The sequence below is a fragment of the Polypterus senegalus genome, chromosome 10, assembly GCF_016835505.1.
Source record: "Polypterus senegalus isolate Bchr_013 chromosome 10, ASM1683550v1, whole genome shotgun sequence".
Classification (NCBI taxonomy): Eukaryota; Metazoa; Chordata; class Cladistia; order Polypteriformes; family Polypteridae; genus Polypterus; species Polypterus senegalus.
The window spans coordinates 138,492,572-138,512,879 of NC_053163.1; the positions used below are offsets into that span (position 1 = coordinate 138,492,572).

A 20,308-nucleotide genomic window follows, 5' to 3' on the forward strand; every position below is an offset into this window, starting at 1 on the left:
AAGGTCCCTAAAGTACTTTTTTCCACCACACTGCTTGGTAATGTATTCCATGTATTCCCTATAAAGGTGGAGTGACGGCCCTGAGGCTAAGTTTCTGTGTTGGCAATCGGAAGGTTGCCGGCTCAAATTCCGTAAATGAAAAGAAAGTGATTCCGCTCTGTTGGGCTCTTGAGCAAGACCCTTAACCTGCAGTTGCTCTGTCCGTTTGAGTTAGTGTGGTGCTGAGGTGTCGTCCGTTGCCTGGCTGCACTTGAGTCCTAATTTGGGATCCAGAGGTGGTTTGATGTGTGGTGAGTGCAGCAATACACTCTTATCAGTACATGCTCCCAACCTCTCCTGTGCCTGTGGTTCCTTGTGTGAGGAAAAACTGTCTGAAGGTTGAGCGAACTTTATACCCTTAAGTAGTTTCCAGCTGTTACAGTACTTTTAAGTTATAACACCATTGATCATCCATCTATCCATCCATCCATTAATATAGCAATCTATTTTTCTGCACATAATTTTTCAATTCAGCCAGCTGTCTATCCATTTTGTGAACGCACTTTTTCTATTATGGCACTTTCATGTTGTTATCTACCATAATAATCTGTTTTCCTGTGTTGTTATTCAGTTTAGCTCATATAATGGCCTCAGAGCAGTAGCTCACAATAAAACATGCAGACTCCACAAAGAGGACACCTCAGTTTTGAATTAAACCTGGGTTCAAACTCCAAGCTGTAGCTACAATAACCATGGCACTCACCTACCACTGGACACTGACTAGCCAAAGCATTATGACCACCTGCCTAGCCTACTGTTGCTCCTCCGTGTGCCACAAGGAGAGCTCCAATCCACCAAGGTATGGAGTCTACAGGGCTTCTGAAAGTGCCCTGTGCTATCTGGCACCAGAACATTAGCAGCCAGTCTTCTAACTCCTAGAAGTTGTGAGATGGAGCTTTCTTGGTTTGGACTTGTTGTTCCAACACATTCCACAGATGCTTGATTGGATTGAGATCTCAGTTGAATTTGGGAGAAAGGGCAACACTTTGAACTCTCATCAAGTTCCTCAAACCACTCCAACACAATCTGTGCAGTATGGCAGGGAGCAAGCAGCATCCTGCTGAAAGATGTTTCTACCACTGGGGAACTGCGAAGGGGTGTATCTGGTCTGCAATGATGTTTAGGTAGGTAGTACACAGCAAATTCATGGCTACCTAAATGTTCACACAAAAGGTTTCCTAGCAGAACATTCTCCAAAGAATCACACATCCTCCATTGGCTTATCTTCTTCTTAGAGTAACAACGCTGTATTTGTAATTGTTTTAAACAGAAAATATGACATTACACTAATACATTGGCAGTAGAATAATCTGCATCACTCTTAATTAATTAAAATGGCACAACCTGTACTGTTTCTGTATTCAACACAATGTCAACCATTTCATGTCCTCTCGTTCCCCAAGTAAACAATGCACATTGACCCTTTCATACACGTGGTGCACCAGAAATGGGATTCATTGGACCAGGTGACCTTCTTCCATTGATCCATGGTCCAGTTCCAACACCTGTGCGCCAGTTGTAGGTACTTTTGACATTGGAGTGGGTTACATGGGCAATCTGACTGGCCTGCAGCTATGCATTACCCTATACATCAGGGTTTGCTGCATTGTTTGTCATCACACATTACTCATGTAACCATCATTGAACATCTCTGGTGAACGGCAACAAAGTACAATTACTTCATTTCTGTTTTTTTATCTGTACTTTAACTGAACAGATTTAGCTGTGGATACTTTTGACTTTCAAGTCAAATATCTCAACTTTCTACTCAACTACATTTCTACGTGGTGTTGCATTACATTTTCCATTGAATGACGATCGAGAAAGTGATGGGCAGTTAGCAAATGATTTGTTTTTTTTGAACGACTCTGTTGGTGAATCGTGGGAATCGATTCCCCATCAGGAATGAATCGATTCAGTAGGGAGTGCCACAATGCATGCGTGACACTGTCAGCCTGTTTCGTTCAGATGTTTAAAGTGCATGTGAAATCATCGCCCATCTCATTCATGACTCTTACTATTCAGAGTGAAATCTTTTTCAGTTAAAGAAAACTCCGTCATTGACCATTCTCTCGTTCATTTTACAAATGCCTTATAGGAACAACACTGTAACTGTAATTGTTTGAAACAGAATATATAAACATGACATTAAAGTAATGCATTGGCAGTAGTATAATCTGTGTCATTATCAATTAAAATAGCACAACCTGTACTATTTTTGTGTTTAACACAATATCCGTTAAGTAGGCACACCTAATGCTATATTATACTTTTACATAGTGAATACATTCGACAGGTACTTCTAATATTTTAAGTATATTTTCAAGCAAGTACTTACTTTTACTTGAGTAGAAAGGTCAATGGGGTACTGCCACTTTTACTAGAGTACATTTTTGCTCGTTTATTTGTACTTTTATTTAAGTAAACTGTTTGAATACTTCCTCCACCACTGCTAAAATTACCTGTGATTTGTGCCCCAGTAGCCCTTTTGTTGCCTCCTGCCATGCAGGATAGCCTTCATTGACCTGTCGCATTGATGAATTTTAGCCGCCTAACACCCTGTTGGTAGTATTTTATTTCTCCTTTCTTGGACTTCTGTTGGTAGGTACTCAACACAGCTGACCGTGAGCACCCATCAAGCTGGCCATTTTGGAAATGTCTGAGCCAGTTATCTGGCCATAATGATTTGGCCCCTCCTGAAAGTCTCGTACTGTATGTCTTTACATCTGGCCATGTCTTCTGACAACTACGAGTACTTAATGTCAGCTTACGGTCTAACATATCCCCGGACCTAGACGTGCACCACTGTTATGGGATAGTCAGTGGCATTCACTTCATATGGCAGCGGCAACAAGGTTTTGTTTCATCAGTGTACAAACTGGTTCTTGTCAAACTGAGTGCTATAATCTTTAAAATCTTGCTAAATCAGTAGCCATTACATTGTGATGCTTTATTTATTTATTTATTTATTTTTTGCATTCTTTGGGAAACAAACTGTCTCACATTCTCTTGGAGACAGACAGCAAGAAATGGCCAGGTGTCTTTTTTAAAACAATTCTTGCCCACATTTGACAGAAGCCTGCTGCTGTCCAGTTGTGATTTTAGCTCAGTTTCATGCACATTATATTTTTCTTAACATCCAGTGACTTCTATGCCTGCTTTCCATCAGCCCCCCGACCCCCCCATCTGCTGTTGATCTGTCTCATGGGACAGACTGGCACATCGTCCAGCTCGCTTCATCGAGGTTTCACAAGGTCTTCCGCCTTTCACTCCCACTCAGATGTCTGCACTCACACAAGCCGCTTTCATTCCTTGACTCAATAAAATTAAATTACAATAATTTGTGTCGCATGACCTGCAGGATGAAGAGAGCATCCGAGCAAGATGTGCAGTCAGAGCTCATTAAGGCCGGCAGCGTCCAGAGACACCCCTGGAGAGAGGAAATTCCTCAATCCCTAGATACAGCCTGGCATCTTTCAGGCTTTGGTGGGCAGAATGTCCAGAAATTGAAAAACATCGGAGCTAGTGATGTGTCCCAAACCGACAGGCCCTTTACACGCACCCCCAAGAACCACCCCACCATGTAACATCTGTCTGCATGGCCGCCCCAAGGCCTTGTGCTCACTGGGAAAGTCCATAGCAGAAGATGTAGTTATCCTCTTTGAAATAAGAATGCCTTGAACCCGTGGCTCAGCCATCAGGTGGATCAGAAAGCGGGCGCCACTTGAGACGGCCTTCCCCTCGCCCAAACACTAAGGTCAATAAAATAGGTCCCTGATGTTAACTCACTATTTTAGGGCTAAAATGATAACAGAAATGTGAAACCTACTTATATACTGTACCTAATCTTAATTATTATAAAAATAACCAAGTGGTGTCCGCTTTCTGAACAAGACCCAAGAGCTTAGAGCTTAATGTAGTCTCTTATTTTTAATGTTTAACTGTGTAAACCTTTTCTCACTCTAATTGAGATGCGAAAAGCATTTTGCAGTAACGTCCAGCAGCCTCTGTGATACTCCAAGGAGCTAATTAGCGGGGTGTGGCGCTGCAATCATTATGCACCGAAAGTCATTAATTAGTCAGCCGTTTCATGCTACATTCCAGCGAGGTCAGTCTGTGCCTCGCTAGGTTACCTAATGGTCCAATTTACCTGACCTGGATGAGCAAAGCCCCCCTAATTAGTGGACCGTGAAGTCACCCTGAGCTGTCATTCATTCTGGCTGGCAGGTAGAGGGATCAGCCATCTGTTACAAATCCTAGAGAAGATGGAATCCTAGTTTGGTTGCCTGTAATGGCTCATCAAGAGCCTGGAATATGAGTGGTATGAAATCAGTTTGTTAATGGTGTCCATAAGTAGTAGACTGATTAATTGATTGCCCATTCTTCATGTAAGATGTGTGTATAGCATACGGGAAAAACATGGTGTGGCAAAACATGAACTGCTGGCTGGGAAATTCAAGAGCAATATGTTTCAAAGACACAAATTGTAGAGAATTATTTCTTTTCATGTTGGCACAGTACATAGAATTAGAATCGGAATTCACGTTATTGGCCAGGTATACTCGTGTGAACAAGGAATTTGTCTTGATAGTATTGGTGCAACATACAAAGAAAATACTGAGTACAAAATATAAACATATCTCTCTATTATATAAAAAAATCTTTTGATGCGACGAGACTTTTTAGGAGATGAGACAAGAATTTTTGGAAAAGATTTTTTCAAGTCCCGCGAGACAAGAATATTGTCATATTTTTAAAAGTCATGCCCTCCTAGCAACCATTTTCAAATAAGACCACAGTACTCTCACCTTTAAGTCAGAATGCTTTTGACAGACACATTTCCCTTATAAATTTTTATTTTTTCCTCACTTTAAGTTCCCAATTAAAGAAGACTGTGGAGAAATTAAACACTCCAAATCATTTCGAAGAGTTGGGCAAATGCCCCGTATAATGTACGTGGACAAGGTCAAAGAAAAACATTTTAAACAAAGGGTTCAAAACAACCCGCTACCGAAACGCGGGGATTATTTATACAAATAAAATGGGGACAGGAAATTGAAACAAAGGAAGTGACGTCTTCGAAGGAAACAAAGGAAGTGACATCATCAAAATGGTAACAGGTAAAGGAAATGTAGCAGAGGCCATTTTGGATGCTGGAACAGGTAAGGGCAGTTTATTTTTCTTCCTTCCAGCTGAGAAAAAAGAGAGAGAAGCGTTAGTACCGCTCAACAACCCCTTATTGCACGATGTTTGCCTTACCTTTGGGCTTGTTGGCTGCCTCCTAATCGCACATGTGTAACAAGACGTATAATATCTATATCTTATTGAAGAATTTCATCACAAAGGGTTATCGACAAAAAAAAAATGAGTACACGGGCAATCCTAGCACCTAGAAATGATGAAGTCAAACGAATTAACAGCAAAAATGTCGATCAGCAACACAGCAAAATGGTTAAATGTGTATCAATAGACTATGCTGAAACAGTTGCTGGTGATCGTGCGTAAGATGAAAACATCAACTTACAATATCACAACGAATATCTACAACCGTTAACTCTGTCTGGTCTTCCACCACACGAATTACTGTAGAAAGAAGGATGTATCTAAGAAAGGTGTAATGTAGTACATCTTCAGGGGATAACATTAGACACCAAAGGAGATCTTGATATGCCATTCGTATTAAAACGTTTACAGTTTCTCGTTAGAATAGCTTTTGCAAAGACAATTAACAAATCTGAGAGCCAAATATTCAAAAAAGTCATTACATTTAAAAGAGAGAAAGAAACGAAATGCAATCACGGGCAGTTATACATTGCGTGGATGCAAATGTAACACTTCACATGAAAATTTAAATCTGTTTAAATTGTACATCCACATCCCCATACGCGAGCAGCAGATCCACGAAGTGGCTAGCGTGTAGCGCCGGCCTGGGGGTTGGTGAGCGAAGCGAGAAGGGGGCAAAGCCCCCTAGTATATATAAAGATAAAATATGATTCACCATACAAGGACAATACAAAAAACAAAGAGATAAAGTAGGGTTAAAATGTTAACTGCATGAAGGCTTGTGTTGGAGGGAAGTCTTCGGAATGGATGAGGTTCTGTGTGAGTCGGTTTCAGCAATGATCTTTGCGGCCTGATTTATTACCCTGGATTTGAATGTGTGGTAAGTTACAGCCTGTGATCTCTTCGCAAGTTCTGATGATGTGCTTCAGATTGACCTTGGCCTAAACAGAGGCTGCACCAAATCAGACAGTTCCAGATGAGGTCAGATTAGACTCGATGATGGCCGTGTAGAACTGGACCAGTATTGCTTGAGGTGGATTGAATCTTTTTTTTGAAGATAGTTATTCTGTCTCTCAGATACTGCCGACTGGTGTTCAGTGCCAGAGTGGACAGACACTTCTGTTCTTGCCATGTCTGCATGGATTTTTTCCTTTACTCCAACTTTCCTCCACAGATTCGATTCACTGGTGACTCACAATTCACCCTTTATGACTGAGCATATGGCTTAATCAAGTAGTGCAATTGACTGGCAACCCATTTAGGGTTTGATCCTGCCTTGTGGTCAATTCTATCTGAATAGAAAAATGCAACCCCCTTGTTACACTTTACTGGATGAACGGGTTCAAAAATAAATTAATGTAATGGAAAAAAAAATCAGGGTGAGCAAATTAAAGGTTGGCTGGTAGGCTGAATGGAAAAATTGGGTTCACAAAATGAATAGTAGTCCATAGTATGACGTTCATGAGATATAATGGATGTTTCTTGCAGTCTTTTTGTCCATATATATTTTGCCGACTACGCCAACCTATGTAACATCATCATATAGTGTCTTTGAAATACTGTCTGTTGTCTTGGCATTTACTTACTTATATGATGTTTGTTATCTTGGCGGAAAAATGATTATCTGCAAATTAATACCCACAAAACCAAGGACTTCCACCGCATCAGGAGCTGTTCGGTCGCTATTCAAGGAGAGGATGTAGAGGTGGTCCACTCCTACAAGTACTTGGGGGTCCAGATTAATGACAGAATGGACTGGTCTCTGAACACAGAGGAACTATATAAGAAAGGGGAGAGCAGGCTCTACTTCATTAGGAGAGATTGCATTCCTTTAAAGTGAGAAGTGGCATCCTTCACATCTTCCACAACTAAGTGATGGCCAGTGCGATTTTCTATACTGTGGTGTGCTGGGCTGGTAACATCACTTCAAGAAAGGCCCGCCAAATCAACAAGCTAATTACAAAGGCAGGCTACTTTATGGGATGCAATCTGGACCCCCTGGCCATTATGACTAATGCTGCACATCCTCTCTGACACACTAACACGGAGGACTTTCAGCCAACAAATTATTAAGTAGAAATGTATGAAGAAATGCTACAAAGGCTCCTTTATACCAACACCAACAACGTCTGCATAATACCTCACTGGAACTGTGACAGCAAAGTCAGAAGTTTTCTTTCTTTTGAATTGTCTTGTTTTATAGTTATTCCGGTGTGTGTTCAGACCAAAGTGTGTGTGTATATTTATTTACCTATTTATGCATTTATTTATTTAAAGAGCTTCTGTTAAAAGCTGACTTCCCCCTGAGGACAAATAAAGTATTGTCAGAACAAAGGAGAAAAAGCCATAGAAAGGTTTGGGGTAGCAACCCTGTATATTGAAGTTGGTCGCTGGCAAGGCAACTGAGTTCAATATGGAACTGATGTACATGTACATGTGACAAAATGGCAGTTTTAAATACTGGCAGAGGAAATGAGGTCATCGGGGCTGAAACCAGAAGTGATGTTATCGGACCTGGAACTGGAAATGACGTCATTAGAGCCATACGGGATTTCCTATAACTGCTCTGCAGGAGAAAAAGAGAAAGGGATAATGCCCTCCCCTGGTCCGGCATGGAAGTACCCTCATTCGAGCCTTTTAGCTGCCTCCCATGTGCATGTGTGTGACAGCATCTGTCTATCTTAAGTAGAAATGCTGAATTGTTAGATGGGTCAGTGTGGCCACCACAAAAATATACAGCGTGATCGCGGGCAAGTAAATCGATAGATGAAGAGGTTCAGCAGCGCTCAGGTTTGACCGGATGGTCACCCAGTTCACAGACCGAGAAGATGTTTACCAGTCTATTGGGCTGAATTGGCAGACTAATGTCCACCTTCTGGTCAAATGCTTTAAACATGTACAATGATATGCCAAGGACAGTATCTGTGTCCAGAGCCAGGGATTTATTTCACTAAAAATTGATGTACAGAACAAGTGAGAAATACCGATAGATGGATTTTTTTTTTTTTTTTTACTCTAAACCTGGCATGGAATTGTGGTTCGGTGGCTAGGGATCTGTGCCAGCAATTGGAAGGTTGGGGGTTCAAATCCCATAAATGCCAGAAGTGATTCCACTCATTTGAGTTCCTTGAGCAAAGACAAAGCCGGCCATTGCTCCGTCCTGGGTAAGACGTTAACCTGAAAGCAGGTGCTCCAACTTGCATAGAGAACTTGGGGTTTGGTGACAGGATTGTCACTCCAGCTACCACAAAAAAACCTGACACTGTCCCAGTGTGGTGCTGAGGTGTCACCTATTGCACAACTGCACTCAGCTCCTAATCGGGGGTCCTGAGATGGTGTGGTGGGTGCAGAAACGTGCTGTATCAGTGCATGCTCCCAACCTCCTCCTCCTCCTCTAAACCTGGTGGCAACAGACTGTCAATGCAAACAACTCTGCTAAGTGACTGGAGCCATTCAAAGGTCAAATGTCTTGTTGGTTCAAATGCTCCTTCTGGAAGTCTTTACTTTGTGGAAGGTGTGGAGTTGGCTATGGTTGTGAATGTCCTATTGGAGAGAATTACATGGACATGGTGGGCCAGCAAAGGGTGTTAACATCAATTGGCCTTATTTATAGATTTCCAAAGTTGTGTTACTCCATTCTGACCTAATATGTGATTTTATGTTTTAATATGTACATGATTTTAATTTGGAATTCTCCCGGTCAGTTTTTCACATAGATGTTTGGTATGGCAGTGGTATTGGCACAGTGCTAACGTATTGTTGTGTTTCTCACTGTTACAGTCATGTTGCTCACTGCTGGTCACTTTACTTGCTGCTGATACGTTGTGCGTTTTCATTATGATTATGTAATTTAAGATGGCTGCACCCATCACCTGACATCCAAGCTTTGGCCCTTTTATCTCTCATTCTCGGCATTAGAGAAAGCCAAAACCCATTCATTGAGATTTTAGCGTTAGGATTCCTGGTCCTGTTGTTTTGCTTATTTTGTTTATATGATTTTTCTTCTTTACGCTTTCCCTGCATTTTCACCCCCTTGCCTGTCTCCTGACATCGATTCTAGCCTTATTCTAAATATTTCCATCCTCAGTCTAATACATGTCATGATGTCTAATATTCTGATGACATGCTTTCTAAAAATGTTCTTGTTATAACAATGTTGTCCACATCATCTACACCCGTGATTCCCAACTGCCAGTCCTCGGACTGGGACTGCTCTGTAGAATATTTTTGCTGGTGTATAAAAATCAGTGAATTCCCAGAGCATCTCTTTTAGCCAAGCTAAAGACTTTTCAGATTGCATTTTGAATGAACGATTACATCATGTTGTGTCTGGACACTTGAGACTCCACTCCCCCCACCACCCCACTCTCCAGTCTAATCGTTTTCAATCTGGCCCCTTAAAGCTCCAAGGGGGACCAAACCAAAGGCCTCCGATCTGATGTTAGTAGATCTGGATGCTTGAAAGTCAGAGGGAGAAACCATTCTCTGATCTAATGTCAATCTAATGTTAGTAAATCTGAACCCTCGAAACGGAAAGGAAGATCTGCGTCTCTGATCTAATGTTACTAAATGTAGACGCTCAAAACTCCTTTGGAGGACACTCCCCCGCCACACTCTGATCTAATGTTACTAAATGTGGATGTTCAAAAGTCCTTTGGTGACAAACCCACACTCCAATCTAATGTTAGTAAATCTCCACTCTATTAAAAGTCATGCTTCAAAACAAAGTACCAGCATTTCAGGCCGTGGATGCACAAATTATCACGCAGAGTAAATAAGTTTATTTTTTCCACCTTCCCGGTGTGCAAAGATTTTGTCTGTCTCCTGCTGATCCACATGTCAAAAAGGTTGAAAACCGCTGAGCTACTCCAGCAAATCAAATGATTATCAGCACTCAGGGTGGAATTGGACTCTGAAGATTCTTCCATGTCTTGCTGATTGTCAGGATCCTTGGAGAGTTAAATGCCATAGAGTTCTGTTTGAGGAATTTTTCCATGTTTTCTGTTGTTGAAAATTCATTTTATTTCTTGTTTGTGGTCTGTAATTGTTTCCACCTTGGTGATGCCATGCTGTATTTCTCATCCATGGATGCTTTCCTGCGGTAGTACTTTGTGTCAACAGGGTGCCTACTTCAAGGACAAAGGCTTCACATGAAAATGAACAAAAAGCATAAAAGAGAAAGGCTGTTCTTTAGAATTTCAGGTTACCAACTATTCACTCAAGAATACAATTTTTGTTTTAGACTTATTTCTTGATGCTCACTTGTCCCAGGCTATAATTAATGCTTGCTATAAATTCTATCCTTCCAGAGACAAATAACTAGTGATCCTAGTTCCTTATTCACATAAAGATGCTTTTGATGGTCATGGTATAATAGATGCCACCTGTGTCACCTCTCTGGATGTTGTGCCATCTGTCACAAAGAAGCACAAAACCTCAAACAGAACCACACAAGAGGCCAGACCTGTCATGAACTCTGGTCAGGGCCTACCAGTGAGGCCTCAGCCCTTAGGCGGCCTAACCCCAAACTCAAAAGGCAGGCTTTCTGGCCTGCACAGACTCAAAATGGGACTAAGGCTGTAAAAGTAGAAAATATTCACAAATATCAAAAGGAAAAACTGTACAGGCCTCTGGATGAATGGAAATTAAAAAGTTCTTAACAATTCATTGAGGGATTCAAAAAGATTGAACAAAACTCAAAGCAGAACAAAATGGCAAAAACTGGTTTTGCCAAAGAGGCAAAATCTAAATCAACAAATTTGAGTAAATCACAGAAACTGTAACAGTAGTTTACAGACAAAGCAGGAGCATTTTGTTTAAGCCAGGGTTCCTCCCTTGGCTTATGTTTCAGTTTCTTTTTTATGTCTTTTTTGCTTGTCAAACGTTACTCCTTAACCATCTGTAGATGATGATATCTGTTGATCAAACAAGCAAACATGCATCGCTAGCTAAGCAGAGGCAAGGTACGCTGCAACACGTGGTGAGAGGTAGACTGATTTGAAAGGAGGCTGGCGTGTGAGTAAGAAAGGCCCCGCCACCTCCCCTCAGCCCTCAGCCGCTCTCTCTTGGATTCACGCAAATCAATCGGTACCATAAGTGAACTATGATACTTAGCGCAGTGAAAGAAGTCACAAAATCAACTGGAATATTCAAGGAAATTATAGAAAAAAACCCGATCTAAATTCGTTAAGTAGTTCTCTTGTGAAAAGCGGACAGACATACAGACAGACAGACATTGGATTTTATATATACCAGGGGGCTTTGCCCCCTGCTCACCTCGCTCACCAACCCCTTTCCCCCGCCTGCCTGCACTTCGTGCCATTGTGAAGAGGGGGGCTGAACGCACCCCAAGGAGACGTGTCCGCTCCTCCGAAACCACACTTAAACGTTATACAATGGGATACATTATATGGGATGGGATATATTTTTTTTAAACACCTCTTTGCTCGATCAGCTGTTGGCTTGCTGCTGCTGTTTTGCTGTGTGATTTGAACTTCACTCGCATACCAATCTCCTACTGACCCCCATCCCCGTTGTTGTGAAGAGTACGGCTGGATGCACACTAAGGTGATGCGGTCGCTCCTCTGAAACCCATCTTAAATGGTGATACGTTGGGAAACAAGTAACAGTTGCTTTTTTACCTCCTCTTTGCTCGATCAGCTACTGATTTGCTGCTGCATTCATTCCATGTGATCGCCGTTTTGGGCGGTGCTTTGAATGTGTAAAAGCCTGTACAGCACCTGTCCTTTTGTCCTCAAACACTATGCAATCGCTTTTCGCTTTTTTGTTATTTCACTGAGTAATATTTTCCATTTGTTTGCCCTAACGGGATCTTTTCACTCCTTTTTTTGAGACTTTTAAATTTTCCTACTTCCATTATCTCTAACCTGCTCTGCATGTGTATCACAGGACTTGATCTCTCTTCCAAAGTGTCTCTCTGTCTCTTTTCTAAAGATCATGTCTCGTCGCCAGAAAAAAAGTCTCGTCCCAAGATTTTTTTATATAATAGATATATAGCGCTGCCGTGGGCTGGCGCCCTGCCCAGGGATTGTTTCCTGCCTTGTGCCCTGTGTTGGCTGGGATTGGCTCCAGCAGACCCCCATGACCCTGTAGTTAGAATCTAGCGGGTTGGATAATGGATGGATGGATGGATATATAGCGAAAAAATAGGTGGTTCTTACTACTTAAGTTGTTGCTATCGTTACTGACAGGAAGTGTGCAGGTGAGCATTGTCAATTGTCAACCATGCAAATGTAAATAAGGTCACCACTGAGCACTCCTGGGTCATCCCAGATTGGATACAGACTACTTTCGTGTGTAGTGTGCTTTATGATCTTCTTGACTTGTTTTTCAGAAGTAACACATGGACTGCATCCACACTACTACATTTTTGTTTAATAATGCAGACATTAATTTCCATTTTCACCTTTTCACCCTCACTATCCTGGCATTTTTTTTTTTTAAAAGGAGACTCTTGAAAACTCTCTCCAGAGTCATATACCTGTGAAAACAATGAAAACAACAGATTGCAATCTGGAATGTTGAAAACGTAGACTTGCTGAGTCTAATCACGCTCTAATTGGTTTGCACTTATTATGTGGCCCTTCTCTGATTGGATCTTGCGCATAATAAAATCTCATTCTGTGATTGGTCCCCCCATATTCCAACACAGCTGACTAAGAAGAATTTGCTTTCCATGGGACTTATCGAGTTACTTACCAGTATGCATCTAACTGTTTTTTGTACTCTTTAAACACTGCCTACATGTGCAAAAGGCAAATCATTTACTGGTTGCTTCAGTCTTGAGATAAATCCCATGGCCTGGAGTGTTACCATTCCTTCAGCGCTTATTGCTTTTGGGTATGACTTGGATGGTGGAACAGTTTTGCAGAGGCAGTCACGCTTCTTCAAGCACGGTAAGAAACTAATGTCTGGGACATCTATACTCAGTCTCAGTGAAAAACAACATCTTTATATCGAATTACTGAAAGCAGAAATGAGGTCGCCTGTGGACGTAGTCATAAAGGTTGCTTGTTTCCGCAAATGCGCACGTGTCCAGTGCAGGCAAACATCTACATCATTTGTGGTTTTGGTCTTTTTAGTGTGGGTGGAGATACTTTGGTAAATAATATGAAACCACTAGTGTGGATGGAGATCATTTTCATTTAAAAAAAAAACATAGTGTAGACATAGCCTTAGCCTCTCTACTACAATTTTTGGTTTCCATTGAGGAAAGATAGGATTGACTTTTGGTTATGAGCTCTGCTCGATTTCTAACTATGCTTTATTTTCTCCATTCTTATTAAAATAAATCTTTGTGTGTTTTTCGACACAATAAAATCATAATATTACATTAATTCACAGACAAAACAAAAGCAATTACTAACATAATTTGAAAAATAATATCTGAAAACTAACAAAAAGAACATGCAGCAAACATCCTTGACCCCAGCTGAAATATACCTGTGAGTTATGTCTGAACTTGAGAACTCTGCACAGTTGGTGGTCTGAAATGTTACCTGCTACATCGTGATGGGTGTTACGTGGGGGTAAAAGACGACATAGACACTGTCATGTGCTCCACTGGGCCTCCCAAGTCCTCCCCATAACTCTAATCCCCTGAATCATCCCACTGTCACAGTATATCTGTATGGCCACCATGTGTCACCTGCTATTTTCTTAGGGTTGGACAGCTGTTGGTCGCGAGTATAAAAGCCATGCATATTTAATAATCCACACGCCCAACATGGTGAAGTTTCCATTCTGATTGTTCTTCACCTTCTGGGTGTGACGCTTTTCTTGGTAGGCAGATACATTTCCATAATGTAACAGGATGCCTGCTGCAGAAGGAGTGAATGCCGAAGGCTAGAGAAATTGGTGCAAAGCAAAGGCCCGTATGACGCCTGATTCTTCATTTGCCTGTTTTATGTACCAGGGTTATCCATTAGCAGGTGCATGATAATCCAGTACCACAGGGCACAAGACAGGTACAAGCCCTGGATGGGATGCCAGGTCAGTTAATCACCGGCCCAAGGGTAACCAACAGAGCAGCAGTATGCACAGCTAGTCAGCAGCTCGGGCCTCATTGTGCTGGACTAAAGCAGGGTCTTCAGTCCAAAGGGGCATCTCATGTCATTAGCAGTCGAGGCGAGTCTTTGTCTTTTGTTCTTATCACTTAAAAAACAGCCCTTTATAGTATTGTTGTCACTTAGCGATAATTATGGGCATTTTGAGGGTGTCCCTGGGTATCTATTCGGTGCCCTTAGAGCGGCTATTGTGGATCCTTGTTGTGTCACTTTTCAGGGAAGCTTCAGCTTCTGTATTTGTTGGTATAATTTTGTCTCTTTTATCATTTAGGCTTTATATCTAGGCATCTCCCTGGGCATTAATGACACTTGAAGGAATCCTAAGTAGGAAGATAGTTAGGAGATACTTCTGTAAATCACAGTTTTGTAATTGTATCATTCTAGGGTGACCCTGTTCTTCTCTTTACATTCTTTATTATGAAGACCTGAGCAAAATGACCCAAACTATAGCCCTTGTATATTAATTCTTATCAGCCTGGCCACTGTCAGGGCCGTCTGCTATTGTACTTCAATATTTCTCCTTTTCTTTTACATCTATAACCCCAGGAAATTAGGGTACTACGAGGTGAGACACAAAAATAACCAGACTGGGCTTGGGGCTTTCCTGGAAAACCATCAGGAGATCGGCCGAACGTGAATCATAGAACTATATCCCCTCCTACATGCCCTCTCAAACCGCCAGCCGGCTAAGTATATCCTGTGAATAGCCCACTCAGCATTTACACAACAATAGCTACACGGGTTGCTGCGATAATATCGGGTGAAAAAATCGAACAGCAAATCAACATCAAATTTCCTGCAAATTTTCTCTTTTTTTTCCGTAATGCAGTTTTTGAGTGTCAAAAACATTCCTGTCCTCGATCATCCTCCTTATTCACCCGATTTAGCTCCCAGTGATGTTTACTTGTTCCCGAAAATCAAAAGTGACCTGAAGGGAACACATTTTTCTTCAATGGATGAAGTGAAGACAGAAACGGCAAACCTGTCGAAGAGCCTCAAGCAAGAAGACTTCTGGCACTGTTTCAATCAATGGAAGATAACGTCAGGAGCGGTGTAGAGATCAGGAGGGGGGAGTATATCGAAGGTGACCATGTTTAGAATACCGTAATTCATCAATAAATTTTTTTTTTTTTTTACCAATTCGGTTATTTTTGTGTCTCACCTTGTATAATAGGGATATGGTAATATTATTCATAAGCAGAGCATTATAATAATACCACTATATAAATTGCATAATAAGCAGTTCATCCCGCTTGTTTAGATTACAAGGTGTCTTAATATGTTGATTGTTCTCTGAACTGGCATGGTTTGTTCTCCAGAATGGCCTCTACGGATGTAATGGCAGAAACCTGGCATGGCCTCTCTATGGATGGGATGACAGAGACACAGGATGGCCTATTATCTTTGAACTTAAGTCATCTAGTGGTCTTTGACACAGCTGTTGGACCAGGGGGTGTTGTCCAATGAGAATCCTGTGGTCCTTGACACTGGGGTGTAGCGGGTCCACAGCTCAGATCAAAAAAGCCACTTTTTTTAAACAGATAATCACCGCACTCGCGGCTTAAAGACGGGGGCGTGGTAGTGTGGCCTGAGCGGTTCCTGGGCGCTCATGTTGTTGGCGGTCCTCACTTAAGTGCACAGGTGAGGAGTCATCCATAATTGATGCTAATCGCCACACCTGAGCCATGTCCCCGTAATAAATAGAAGAAGCATGAGGCAGAAAGAATAAAAAGGAAAAGAGAAAGACTGGAGAGCGAGAGAGCAGAATTGGGGGTAGTGCAAGAGAATGGATGAGCCAGCCAGCCAGCTGAGGAAAAGGAAGGTCAGCGCGATCAGGGGTCCTGGATAGAGTGAGTGATTGGCGCTCAAGGGGACGGATCGTGCCTACTGAATGGGAGAGTGGATAACGATCAAGGAGAAGTCCGCCCTAGGGATCTGAGGGACGACTGCTTGTGCGAGAAGGAAGATGGGAGGACAACCGACCCTGAGAGGTCTAGCAGACACAGCTAAGAAGGGGGTCGGTAGAGAGAGGACCGCGGCGGCTGAAGTCTCGTTGGCTGAGAAAACCTTAAGTGAGGCTGGGAAGGAGCTGTGTCTGGCTGCTGTAGCCCCAATGATTGCTGCAGGTTTTAATTCTAGTGTTTTAACCTTTTGGGATTCTTATCTTTTTATTGGATTATTTATTTAATGAACATTTGACTGCACTAATTATTTGGTCACTGTTTGTTTTTGGTTTGTTTTTAATAAAAGCACTTTTGTACTTTTTTGTTTTTTCCACCATCCCCATTGTTTCGTGATGTCCTCACTTCTCAGCTCATCCGGTGACATTACTGACGCTGTCGGGTTCAAGAGCTCTCAAAATGGAGACGGGAGCCTGGAGCAGAACCCGCATCATCACAGACACACCTGTTGGGCCAGTGGGCTTGTTGCTCAGTTAGAATCTAAGTAATGCGGTGGTCCTTGACACACCTCTTGGACCAGTGGGGGTGTTGTCCACCGATTCAGCTTTTCAGTCCAGCCTCAGGCACGATTCAGAATCAGCAGTGTCCTGGAGTGTTGATTCATGCCATGTAGGGTGTCCCTTTGGTACCTGAGGCTCTGAGCAGAATTACTTGGCATTTTTTACTCAGAAGGGGCCTTTGACATTTAACAACTCAAGAGACCCGATAACATTTCGCGTTCTGTACTCTATCTCTGGCCCTTCATCTGGTTCCTTTGGTATATATTTGTGTCGTTCAGTAGGTCATCTTTATTCCTGTCCCTCAACCCACTAACTCACTGTGTGACCATAAGGGATGTAGAACACATACTGTATGTACAAAATTACAATGCTTCCTGATTTTAAGGCAGCTTTAGCAAATCTGTTTCCCAGTTACAGACTATTTTTATCACTGAGGAGAACGCTTAGCATTCATGCCCAACTGGAAGATGCCATGGTGTCTATTGAATGGCCCCTAGTTTATTTGTTTAAGATGTATTCCTGCCCTTCAGTGGGGCCCATGCACTTTAATCCTGTCACTGAAGGATAACTTGACAACTATTTCTTGTCACTGATGGCCCTTAGTTGTGCTTCACAAATTGATCTCTTTGTCATTTCTATTATTTCATGGTACTTGTTGGTGTTTATTCTTCTTTTTCATATTGTATCCCTTGGAAATGATTTGAGTCACCTAAGTCGGCCTTTTCATCATGTCCTGGCAGGTTGTCGCACAAACCATATGTTTTTCTGTTTGTTTTCAAAGAATTTCTTTAATAAAGATAATTTAGTATGGTTTTCAGGATAAAGGAAAAACTCCTCCATGGATTAGCTGCAGCCTTTGCAGTTTCTCTTTTTGACCACGGTTGCTGGGTGAAAGCATTGCCACATGGCTTATTGGGCCTGCTAGCTCAGGTACGGTATGAACGGCTGCTGCTGCCGCTGCATCTCAAACTGACCAGATTCTTATCTGTGCTCTGTCCACAGTACATGGGATGCATCGAGGTCCTCCGCTCCATGAGATCCCTGGATTTCAGCACAAGGACACAAGTCACAAGGTAACTAGTCGTCTAGACCACCTGGTCACTGCTCTTGAGGTGGGTTAACTCTACTGGACAGCTCAGCAGATGGACTGCTTGTGAATTTTGCAGAAGAGGCCAATAGTTAGCGATGTATTTGTGATAACCTACTCGTTATAAATAAATGCATTTCCTATGATCAGAGTCTGTGGGTGGGTGCATGAACACCTCAAAGGGAAAAAGTGAAGGAAAAAGTTTACAATATTCTGATAAATGTGTTGAGAAAGGGAAACGTGATTGTGCTTAGTGGGATGGTAGCCTCGCCACCCTGCTTTTGCACACATGACCAGAGTGCGGCTCAGCACTGTGTGAATAACTGTGGGTTTATTTTGTACTCATTCCTGGTGGATACCTGCTGTGAATTAGACATTCCAAAGTTCCCTAAAGTTACAAAAGCACTTCCAGTAATGCCCACTAGGGGTGTAAAACACCTTCAAAAATCCCCAGCTAGATGCAAAAAGGGCCTAGAAGGATTATAATACAATAAAAGGAGCATTTGTTAAGGTCTCCTTACATAATAATAAATGAGTAATAGATGATTTTTGCAGTACCTAAACTAAGGCGTTGCTGACTCCAAATTCCAGTGAATGCAGGTGAGGACCATTTATGTTTCAGTTTGTATCAATCAAAGGAACCCCCTCTTCCAGTTCTTCGTGGTGGGATCTTGCAGATTTATTCTGGTTCCCCTGCCAGTCCATACAGATTGCTGAGCATCTTAGTATTTGAAACCATTTTATGGAAGTATTCAGTGAATTATATAAGTTTCTGATATAATATAAGCCTATGGTGACCAACACTGAACAACAGAAAACAATGTCAAAACGTTGATAATTTTTATGTTACTTGTGTCACATAATCCACATGTCCGATCATCCAGTTGTATGCTCATAACATCCCAAACCACATATTTTTTACTTAGTAGTAAGTCGACCTTAGTGTTAACATTTGCAGTGAACCATCTTTTGGAATGTATTTTGTAATGCATATAGTAATAAAATACATTGCATTTGTTATTCCAGCCAATGGCACATCACAAACATTTGTAGTAATAAAATGCATTGCATTGTCTTTCCAACAGATGGCGCATGGCACTACAGCCATGTGGTGCAAATCCCCAAGGGTGGTCCGGCTCATAGGATCCTCATTGTTGAGGACCCGATCGGCTGGACCAGGTCTAGGGGACGTCCATGTAACACCTGGCTGCGACAGATAGAGGGTCATTTCCAGAGGGTGGGACTGGACTGCATGTTTGCCTGGGGGGGTTGCCAACCAGAATCCCGAACTGTTTCGTGGTGTGGTGGGTGAGGCAATGTGCTGTGCCAGTGCACACTCCCCAACCTGACCTGACCTTATGTCAAACTTGTAAGGATGATGATTGAGGCTAAACACCCCAGGCCACAAGGTGGCGCTCTTCTGCACAGTTTGAAGTCAGAGACGAAGACACTTTAAATGTTTAGAAGGCAGCTATTAAAAACTTGTGGGTGGACCATCGATCAGCATCAGCCTAAGTAGTGTTATCGGCTTGGTGTGGGAGTGTGCGTTCGCGTGTGTGTGTGTTGTGACTGTGCTGTAGCAATTTCCATTAAAGCCATCAAGGAGCTGAGAGGAGGGCAGTCAGGCCAATTAGAGCCTGAATTCTGGGAAGCTTTCAGACTGGAGTCTCTCTCAAGAATTGGCTTTCAAAGAGATTGCCCGTGCTGTCTTTAGAAGGCACTAATTGGAAATGGGGCAGAATGGGGTGCTGGGGGATGCATGGATGACTTTCAGGCTCCAATACGGCTGGAGGTAACAATGGGTGCATTGCTGCTTTAGGTATGACTTTGGAGGTCTGACAGAATGAAGGGTAGCATAGCCACTCAGCAAGTCCCGAATAATTCCCACTATAATATTCATCTGTCTGTGAGGCCCTTCCTGTGCTCTTTGCAAACGGCATGATGGCTTAGCCTACCACTGCTACAAGTTACCCTCAGATCATCACACTCCCCCCTGCTCCTCAGTGTGTCCCTTTGTGACCTGCTGGTCAGCCAGTTAGACTGAGGCTGGTAAACAGCACTGCCACCTTTAACCCACATTCCTATCTAAAGGTCCTTTGTCCTCAGTTGCTCACTGACTTGCTGTTACACTTTTCGGTTAGTTGTAAAACGTCCTCCTGTGTTCAGAACAGTATATTCTTTTTTTTTTACAAAATCTCCCCTGAAGCTCCAGTGTCCCTTTTTTTCATGTTCTTCACCTACTTGGGAACACCTTCAAGGAGGCCATGGTGACAGTGCAGCTTCTGACTCGTCTCAGCTTGTGTTGGCATGCTGATCATTGCTGCTGTGGGCACCACTAGGTGCTTTCTCACT

At 42.4% G+C, this 20,308-nt stretch overlaps 1 protein-coding gene and 1 long non-coding RNA gene across 12 annotated transcripts in view; one reads left to right on the forward strand and one right to left on the reverse strand.

The window, feature by feature from the left end:
• Positions 1-20,308, forward strand: part of shc2 (SHC (Src homology 2 domain containing) transforming protein 2) — a 112,833-nt gene that overhangs the window by 46,416 nt on the left and 46,109 nt on the right. For all 10 annotated transcript variants that reach the window (XM_039766847.1, XM_039766839.1, XM_039766840.1 and 7 more), the window contains one exon: positions 17,872-17,942. In XM_039766847.1, coding sequence (XP_039622781.1) covers positions 17,872-17,942 — 71 coding nt within the window. The remainder of the gene's footprint in view (positions 1-17,871; positions 17,943-20,308) is intronic.
• Positions 1-20,308, reverse strand: part of LOC120537708 — an 88,543-nt gene that overhangs the window by 3,507 nt on the left and 64,728 nt on the right. Inside the window, exon 4 of one of the 2 annotated variants that reach the window (XR_005635375.1) lies at positions 4,878-5,231. The exons of the other annotated variant lie outside the window; for it this stretch is intronic. This is a non-coding gene — a long non-coding RNA (uncharacterized LOC120537708). Of the gene's footprint in view, positions 1-4,877; positions 5,232-20,308 lie in introns of those variants that run through there. 2 annotated transcript variants of the gene reach the window in all.